This window comes from Nanorana parkeri, unplaced genomic scaffold (assembly GCF_000935625.1).
Source record: "Nanorana parkeri isolate BGI_ZX_2015 unplaced genomic scaffold, ASM93562v1 scaffold315, whole genome shotgun sequence".
Lineage (NCBI taxonomy): Eukaryota > Metazoa > Chordata > Amphibia > Anura > Dicroglossidae > Nanorana > Nanorana parkeri.
The window spans coordinates 550,239-560,497 of NW_017306583.1; the positions used below are offsets into that span (position 1 = coordinate 550,239).

General features: G+C 41.3%; 1 protein-coding gene across 2 annotated transcripts in view; it reads right to left on the minus strand.

Annotated features, from left to right (window-relative positions):
* Window positions 1-409: 409 nt before the first annotated feature.
* Window positions 410-10,259, minus strand: part of LOC108788259 (caM kinase-like vesicle-associated protein) — a 62,464-nt gene continuing 52,614 nt past the window's right edge. For both annotated transcript variants that reach the window (XM_018558000.1, XM_018557999.1), the window contains exons 6-11: window positions 8,869-8,989; window positions 7,843-7,918; window positions 6,623-6,759; window positions 4,133-4,211; window positions 1,119-1,206; window positions 410-879 (exon numbers count right to left, since the gene is read on the minus strand). In XM_018558000.1, the coding sequence (XP_018413502.1) occupies window positions 628-879; window positions 1,119-1,206; window positions 4,133-4,211; window positions 6,623-6,759; window positions 7,843-7,918; window positions 8,869-8,989 (753 nt within the window). In that variant the 3' untranslated portion in view covers window positions 410-627. The remainder of the gene's footprint in view (window positions 880-1,118; window positions 1,207-4,132; window positions 4,212-6,622; window positions 6,760-7,842; window positions 7,919-8,868; window positions 8,990-10,259) is intronic.

Genomic DNA, 10,259 nt, shown 5'->3' on the forward strand with positions numbered 1-10,259 from the left:
GTGATATAAGAGCTAACAGAAATCATCAACTAGCTGTAGATTGTTAGTTCCTCTTTATTAGTTTTAAATCTCCTTACTGCCAGGGGTACCGGCCTCTGTGGCATAGTAAGGGCATAAACTCCAAACTAAAACGTGTAAACATGCAGATGACATGCAATAAGCTACACACCTGGAAACGATTTGGAAGAGACTGCATGATGCAACCTAGCTTGAAGAACAGGTCTACCAGAGACTGCTTGCTAGCTTCTGAGAAATGTTAAATGATATGTAGATCACCCTCTTTCATTAAGGAATGACACTGATTTTGTTACGTCAGAGGGTTTGTGTTTTGGTCTATTTCCTTAGAAAAACACTTTAGGAAAATGTACATTATAAATAATTTGTCCAGGGTCAGTTTTCATGCCATCAAGTCCCATCATCTCTCTTTCTATATCTAGGCCTGAAATATTAACGGTGACCTTAGTCCTTTCTTGTTCCCCTTTCAACACATTATTTTTGCTAGGTAAGCATCACTATCCAAGTCAGTGTTTTGTGGCCAGATTTGTCAATTCTGTTCTGCAAGCATGTCATTAGTCTTTCTGTGTGGTTATCCTTTTGGTTGGAGGAAGAAGAGAGACAGATCAGGCACTATGGACCACTGTGTTCTGGCTTCCCAGATGAGTGGTCCTCACATTCAGAAGTTTGCTGGGTCATGTTCGGATTCCAGTCAGCCTTAGGAATATTATGTTGGGAAGGGGACTGTTTGGGAGAAGAAGGGCAGGCTTCCACAGTGACCTCATGCGACACACTCATGGAAGATCTCGGAGTGACAGGGAGACGCCCAGCAGTGCCCTCTGGAGCTCTCAGTCGTTGCATGAATGTGGTGACCCGTATGGCTTTCTGTGGTGCGGAAAGAAGTGAAATCACATTATTACAAGATAATCTAAGGCCTATATAAGCCTACAAGAGTACCTAAGACAAATGCAAGGAAAAGCTGGACAAAACTGGAGCTGTTATCCACAAGAAAGCAATCAGATCCCTTGCTTCAGTTAAATAATAAAACTTGATCTTGATGTGGTATCATTGTAGCACTCAAGATCACAGACACTGAGAAACACCCCACAGTGTCTGGTACTTACCCTCCATTTGGCTTTAGCAAAGTTCTTCTCAATCTGAGCACAAACACCTTCTTTGAGGTTCCTTTCGGAAGCAGCATTTCCTGAAACCCTTCAAGGGAAAAGATATTGGAAATTGAAAGCTGTTCTAAAAATTTTCAAGAACCAAAGGATTCTAGAATTCTTATCTCACAATAAATATATTTTTCACCCTATGAATAATTTTGCTCAGGTGTTTAAAAAAACACATGCGGTGCTGTAGGAGCTGCCCTTTAGTTTCACAATAATTAGGGTTTTAGTGTTTTTTAAAAGGAAAATACTAAGCCACCTCAAGTCTCAGCCCCTCATCTTTTCTAAATTGGCTTGTGGAGCTCCACACATTTTTAATATGGTTGATGCAAAGAGGTTAGGTTGTTAAAGAGTTTGGTGTCACAGAATTTTGGTGTAAGGCAGGTGACTCTATAAGCTCAAATCACTACGTTATTCGCCATAACAACCTTTATTTTCTAGGGCTGCAACTAATTATTATTTTCATAATCGATTAGTTGGCCGATAATTTTTTCGATTAATCGGATATAAAAATTTAATAAATATCATCCTTAATTTAAAATGAAATACACAAATGCAGTGTTACAAACATAAAGTTTACTTCAGAATAAAACTGCATGCATAATTTTTTGCAATTGCACTGCACTGGAACGAACTGCATCGCGGTACCGTGCGTTCCGGTGTGGGCAATCACACTGTGGGTGGGAGGCGCGTTTGGGGTTGAAATGAATGGCACTGCAGCGCACCTCCCGCAGCTAAATTTATCAGGCTTTCACACCTTTTATAATAGGTTTTTTTAAATAATGGTATTGTAAGCACATGGCGCTCGAATAGCTTCAGCCAAAAAATGACAGCTGTCAGTGGCAAGATTCCGCAGACAGACATACAGCAGATAGTGAGCTGGTGCAATAGCAGGCTGGCTATTGCACCCGCCCATTGATTGCTGTGTCCTGCATAGAGGAGAGACCTAGGGGATCCAACCAACTAACTGATAATGAGAATAGTTGACAACTATTCTCATTATTGATTAATCGATTAGTTGGTTGCAGCCCTATTATTTTCAGCTGTCATTTCTGAAAATAAGTTTATTATAATGCATTAAACCTTACCACAACTCCCTTACAGCCTATGCTTGCTGTGGTTCCATTATCGTAGTCAAGCAATAGTTAGGTTCACTTGACTAGAAAGAAGTGTTAAATGCAATATTTTATAACCCTCATCACAGGAGGAACCAAAAACAGTGCCCTGCCCTTCACTATTTCAACACCATACCACATAAAGGATAATTAAACCCAAGAAAAACAATTTAATATATTTCAGCTTACCGGTCTTACATATGATGTCTGCATTAGTTCTAATTTTTTAGCAAGTGCAGAAAATACCTTTGAGCTGAACTGGGAGCACAAAGAATGCTATCTAACTTATGTACACTACGAATGCCTCACCCCCATGTAATGGATATTAACAAAGGTAGACACATTTGAAATCCAGCCTAGGTGGATAACTGTCCCCATAGACAGATTATACCACATAGCCACTCAGGGACAGAAAGTGAAAAAAGAAAAGGAATGCAGCCCCCACTTCTATGGACTGATAAACATTTGTTTTAGGTGTTTACATGTGCTTTAAATAATTAGTTTTAGACTAAAACTGCCCATACACTGTAATATTTTCAAACAGGCTGATGGAGGAATTTCCTACTGTCTTCATTGTATTGTGACAGCAGACAGCGGCCACTGTCAGAATTCACGAACAGAGTCGGCAGCTTATTAGCTGCCGCCTTTGTTCATTTGAAGATTCCATTGATGGATTCAGCGGAAAGGGTGTCGACAGCGCCAGCCGAAATTCAAACAGTGTATAGCCAGCTTAAGTCATAAATTGTAAAAACCTCTCTTCAAATATTAAAATTGTGCAGGGCTACTTAATAAATATTTATATACACACCCTATTTCTTTGTGTTTACTTTGTCTAGGTCTGATTCTTCAGCTTGAGATCAGAGTTTACCTGACATCTAAAAGTTGCTGCACTGCCAACTGCCTGATTGTAGTTATAAGGAAGGTAAATGACTTTGGGGCTCTATTATTTAATACAGTTATGTAAACTCAGATAGAACTGTATAAGGACAGGTAGGAGAAAGGGCAGCAACTATCATACTTTAGGTAACCTCTCAGAATCTGATTTAAAAGAACTATGGCCCAACCTTTCTTGGCTGTAGTTCTCTTTAGGGTCACAGGAAGACATTTACTAATATCCTCCTGTGACCCAAAACTCAGTATAAAGTGGGCTATTGCCCACTATATGCTTACAGCGCAGAGCCATGCTGTGGCCCAAAAATATTGTCGGAATCCACCTCGTTGCATAGAGGCAGAGCCAACTGTGCCCGCACCCTTCCTCCCTCCAGTCAGCACTGAATGAACCGAGAGAGGAGGGGGGAATCCCTCCGAGGAGGGGTGACTGACAGGCACCTCTCTCTGCAGGGAGAAGGATGGGAAGTTAGCGATCAGCGGTATGTGATTGATCAGTTCTCGATCTATAGAGCTTACATGTGACAGCTTCAGTGTCACACATTGGCTCCAATTATTTCACTCACCTCATAATTCTCCTTTAAGTAAGTTAAACTAATTCAGGGTACAAACATACATCTTACATGAGTAAGCCTGCACAGTTATCATTTAGGACTGAATATTCAAATTCATGTCATGATGATTCTCATGTATGAGTGCCCTTTAAAATGTATTAGTCAAAAAACAACACCTTCTTCAAACGCCTCTCAAAGGAGCTGCTATTTCTTCACTCATCTGTTGCATACACTGGTACAAATCAGTGACTACACTTGCCTTGCAGAGAAAAAGATTCTGTTTCACAGCTTCAGAACTAGTATCTGTCCCATGAGTTAAGTAATGTCTGCTTCCATCAGAGGCATCTGAGATACTCTTTGTGACAGGTTCCCTTTACAAAATATGAGAAAGAACTTAATTCTGAGCACTTGCCATGTGTGTCCTAATGCTTCCTGAGCTGTGATTCTTTGTTCCTGCTCCGTCTCCATCAAACGGGACACAAGATCTTTTGCTAGAATTAAAACACATCAACAAACTGTCATGTAAAGATTAGATGTGGAATCTGTTACAGGGTAATGCAAACTGGTTTTCCTTTATTTTTGGAACTGTAGCTTCAAAATGTTTAATGTTTTCACCAATACTTACTAATGGGGTCATATTTTCATGATCACAGTTAATACGGGCTATATTCACATTATAGATCATATTCATTTTATAGTTCATCCAGATTGTATGTTTGACCCTCTATAGGCCAGACTGCAATCCTTATTCTTGATGAACAATCACTGTGCTACAATGGTCAGTGGTCCCCGGGCCGCGGACCGGTACCGGTCCGTGGATCATATGGTACCGGGCCGCCCAAGGAACATTACATTTTATTTACTGTGGTGTATTTCTCTCGGGTTTGTCTGACTTTCCAGGACGAGAGGTTAACCGGGAGCTGAGAGACGTCACCTAAAGCCGCACCAATGCCGCGCATGCGCAAAATATTGTGATATCGGGGCGGTTTTAGGTGACGTCTGGAGCTGAGCGGCTGCAAGCGGCAGTGGCGTTGTAGCTTTGGTAAAGAGAAGGTGTGTATCGCTCTTTTCTCTGTTCACCGGTACTTTCTCATGTTTAACAGTGCTTGGTGTACGTGTATATTGTGTTTGCTCAAATTTAACACACAAATTAGCAAAAATGAGTACGAAACAGACGTCGTTAGAAAGTTTCCTTGGGAAAAAGAAAAGGCCCAGTGAAGAGACAGAAGAAGGGCCTTCAACATCAAAGAAACATGTAACTTTTAACAGACAATACCATGAGTCCTACTTGAAATATGGATTTATCGGGACAGGTGATTCCCACACACCAGTGAGTTAAAATGTTAAATCACTTTATATTCATTTTTTGGTGTAACTGTATTTTATTTTGAAGGCATGTTTAAATACAATTAAATTAAAATTATTAAATCAAAACAATCTAAAATATAAACAATCAACGTCCCCCCCTCAGCGGGCCGCGGTAAAATTATCAAACGTTGACCGGTCCGCGGCGATAAAAAGGTTGGGGAGCACTGTTCTACATTACTAAAGAGGAAATACAATATAATGGACAAATATTGTTGCAGGCCCAGACTGGCAGTTCTGCAATTTGCAAACTAAGTCACTGTACAGTTACTGCTGCTCTTGGCTTTGCCAGTGTTTGCCAAGTTAACAAGTGATGACTGGTTTACTGATATGCCAGAACTTTCCTTTACTTCCAGATACGTCCTGGTTAACAGGTATGGCATGTTAAACCATATAAACATCAGACATTATTTACAGCTTAATGCTTAGGACCATATCTATGTTTTGCATCCAAAGATAGATACACGTTCACCCGTTTGTATCTATGATAGATACCCTATATCATTTGCTTAGAACCAGTAACCCTAGTCTTACATCTAGTCCTAACCATAGTTTTAAATTGAGCTTGTCATTACCAGATGATGTGTTATAAGCAGTAAGGTATCAGACACCTACAGGACTCTGTGTTTGTAGTTCAAGGTGTCCATTATTAAAGGAGAACTATGACATGAGTGATTTCCACTCACCTCATAGTTCTAAGCCGACCTGTGACAATGAGACTGTCACAGGTCGGCTCAGTAGATCGGGAGGTGAGGGAAAACATACCGGGTTCCCTCACCTCTCGATCCTGTCACGGCTCTCTGCCGTGACAGGGGGAGGGGCTGGATTCCCCTCTCCCCGCTCCGATCTGCCAGCGCTGACTGGCGGAACGGACGGGGGAGGGGGCGGGTACAGCTGGCTCTGCCTCTAGATAGGCAGAGCCAGCTGTCACTCACGCAGCTGGGCGGATCCCGTCATCTAAGTCGGGATCCGCTCCAGGTGCGGCGTCTCAGTATACCGCGAGCTGTAGCTCGCGGTATACTGAGCTTAGGGTAACGGGAGGACGCTAGTTTGTGTCCTCCCGTTACCCCAAGGAGAACTATGGGGAAAAACACTGACCCCATAGTTCTCCTTTAAGTAAGCTTATGCAGTGTTATAGTTAACCTAACCATACCATAGTCAAAACCTTTATAGTAGGGATGCACCGATACTGTTTTTTCAGTATCTAGTACGAGTACCGATATTTATCTTTTGGTACTTGATACAATGGGGGTAAGTATTGGAGCATTTGGGTGAGTACGAGTACTCGCCCAAATACTTGGTATTGGCACCGATACTGATACTACCGGTATTATCGGTATCGGTGCATCCCTAATTTATACTATCTCTATACTATCTCTACCCCTCATCTTTACCTAGCCCAATACACAAGCTACAGAAGAAACCTTGCCCATGTGAACCTATCACTACTTTCACTGCTTCGGGAGCCATACTGATTGGCTCCCATATGATCCACTTGCATCGCCATTTGTAGTAGTATAAGAGTAACTTTACATACCCGATGCCGAAATCACATCCCAATAGGGAGAATCAAACTCGTATTCAGCAGCCAGAATTTTACGGAAAATTTTCCTGTTGTGACTTTCACTGTCCTCTTCCTCATTTTCATCGTAAAATGGCGGGTTCCCAGAAAGACTAGGACAAGATTAAAGGGATGCTTTAATCCAAATACTGAAGACCAACTGAAATACCACCTATCTATCTATCTATCTATCTTAATGGGGACTGCCAGAAAGTGAGACTCTACTACAGTAATTTGTAATAGAAGGTCAAACACATACAGTATAACATGGCAGCCCCCATGAAATATAAAAGAAGGAAACACTTACGCTCCATTTAGGGATGAACAGGTGTAGGCTTAAAAGAGACTTATTTTAAAGGAAACGATCATTTAAAAAAAAAGAAAATTGACATAACATTTATTATTGCTCTATAAACTAATTTTCTATTAATGTACCTTCATTGAATTTATCTTCCTTGCAAACATGGCAAAGGTACTTAGTTTGTAAAAGAGATTCCTCAGGATTCTCAACCTCCCTTTTGTTTGGCTTGCTGGCCGCCCTAATACACTATACGGCCAAAAGTTTGTGGACACCTGACAATGACACCTATAAGAGCTTGTTGAACATCCCATTGCAATACCATGGGCATTTATATGGAGTTGACCCCTGCAGCCTAACAGCCTCCGCTCTTCTGGAAAGGCTTTCCACAAGATTTTGCAGTGTGTCGCCAGTTGGAAATGTGTGCCTCTCCAGCCAAAAAAGCACTTGTGAGGTCAGGTAACAATGTTGGATGTGAAGACCTGGCTTGCAATCAATTTTCCATTCTATTCAATTCATCCCCAAGGTTTTCAGTGGGGTTGAGGTCTGGGCTATGTAGCGGCCACTTGAGATTCTTCACTGAACGTATCAAACCATGTCTTTATGGAGCTTTTTGTTGCACAGGAGCACAGTCATGCTGGAACAGGAAAAGGCCCTTCCTCAAACTGCTGCTACGGGTTGGAAGCACGTAGCTGTCTAAAATGCCTTTGGTATGCTGCATGATCAACTGTACCCTTTACTGGAAACACCTAAACTCGATAACTTGGGGGTGACCACATACGTTTGTCCATATAGTGTTTTATTGGTACGTTTGACAGATAATGAAGGTTTAAAGAAGAAGGGACATTGCCCTTTAAAGGGGAAAGAGGATACGTATGCAGGTAACACCTCTACTTACAGAATGAACATAACAACGCCGACTGCCCAGCAATCCACAGGCCGACCATATCTGTGTCGTGCTACCACCTCTGGAGCTGGTGACATAAAGAGTTAGATCATTTTGGCATTAATGGAAAGAATGATGATGCCAAAAAAGCCAGCAAACATGCAGATTTTTCCTTTCAGCTGACATAGCAATAAACGTTATAGCACTTCACCAGTTTCCCTTTGCCTTAGTACCTAGCACTGATAGAATCCATGTAGAATAAAACGGGCAGATGTTGTTTTCCCAGTCACAAAGGCTTTAGCCTTTTAGGGGAAAGTTGAAAAAACTGGAGATCTGATGTTCATTCATTGCCATAAGCAAATTATATTTGCTGGTGTTCACCCATCATTTGTACCTCCATTCTTCAATGGCAAATTCAGGCTTTGGTATTGTTGTTCATATTTATGATATGACTAGTTACAGTCCTTAGCACTCGTCACTTCACTGTATTCTATGACTAAATTATCTATTTTGTGAATGATTCCCCACCGGGCTTGATCCCGCTCTATCATGGCAGGAATTTGTCTGGATTCAACTGTTTTTTGTTGTTGTTTTTTTTAAAAAGATATACCCTTTTGAGTATATTAGAAGGATAATGTTAGCACCTCCTCCTTTGCTGATGCTCCAGTGTAATAATCACACCTAAAGATATTCCTTATTAAGCCTAGATTAAATCCCATCCCCTTTCAATCATATTGGATAGGTAATGGCAGGAGGCAAGGCTTAGTGCCAGGAGGGAGCAGGACTTTATCTCAATAATAGCCTGGGGCCAAGATTCAGGGTCCTCCCCAGGCGAAATAAAGCAACTGAGCTAAAAACAAATGTCGGTCATTGAAGGCTTTAGAAGACACTTGTACTCTACCAGCAATTGCAGCTAATACACTTTGGTAGTCACGACATGTTCTCCTCAAGCTAGCAAGTCATACAAGATGAATTTTGAAGCCACCAGAGACTGTCAGTTTTTATCTTACATTTATAATTGTATTTCCTGATACTTACCCAGATATTCTGGGGTCCCACATGGCTCTGTAATTTCTCCGCTCTCAAAACAGGACAAGTAGAAATCCCGTAGGACCACTTTGGAGTGATTATTCTGATTGTAATACATGAGGTTCTCCAGCTGGGGGAGTAAGAAGCACACAAAAGCAACAGATTAGATCATATGTAATTTCCGCATAGACATCTCCTCTATGAATATCTTTATGACCTGTATTGTACACCTCTGCAGCCAGTGAAGTCTCACTTCACCTGCTGCATTGCCTGAAATATGGAAAATCTAACCTTGATTGGCTACAAGGCATTTACTAACGTGGGTTATATGTATGAGAGTTTTATTTGTGAACTCCCATGTGTTGAGTCTCAGTCACAGCATACTAGCCCCTTGATGTGTCATGCTTTCCTGAGTAGCCCTTGAGATTCCAAATCATAATAAATTTGGGTAAAAATTCACTTTCTCAATGTTTAGAAGCCTAAACAATAAATAAAAGGGAAGCTGTACAGAATATAATATCATTCGAAACATACAGTTGATAAATAAAGGAACAGTCATGCTTTAATGCTTTTAACTCAGAAGAGGTTCCTCCCTTCTGCTACCCCCATCCCACTTTGCTGTAGGCTTTGTATTTTCTGCACTAGACTGCAAGTATTATTCCTGCATTGATGCCAGTTACACAACCAACCTTTGCATATTTTGGTCATTTGCAAAAATGTGTACAGTCCTGCCATAGTGTGGTTGCTAGCTGTCCCAAAATTGTAGTCGGTAGTTTAACTCCACATCTGCATATAATATACATTAGTTATAAGTGGACTGCCCATTTAAAGGTCCACTCCACCCAAAACCTATATATAGGTTTTGGTATAGCAAAGGTGGAGTCATCACTTTCCCCCAGCTTGGTATATTCCTCAGAAATTCCAGTGATAGGATTTTCTGAAGTACCTTCATCAAAGTAGTGTGAAAGCATAATTTTACTTAATAATAGCCGCTATAATCAGGCAGAACTGAGGATTCTGGTGGGGATATGCTATTTAACTCACCAGCACCCTGGCAAATATGATATTTCTGTTTTAAGTGAAGTTAGATGTTCACAGTTGTTGCCCCATCTATTGAATCATCACTTCACTCTAGTTAATTTGTAATGCAAATGAGCAGGAAGCTGGCTATGGACAAGGTCGGATGACCTCATGAACCCATTTAAATGTATCTGCAATATTAGGTCACAGCTCTTTGTCGCTATTTTGTTGCCTCCTTTTTTTCCCCTCTGTTTTCCACAGAGATCCTGGGATGCCCTTCTTCTCCCCACCCTACTTTTACAGAGTTCCTGGGATGCTCTTCTTTCTTTCACAGGGTGCCTGAAATACAGCCCCCCCCCCCCCCCCCCCCCCCCCTCACA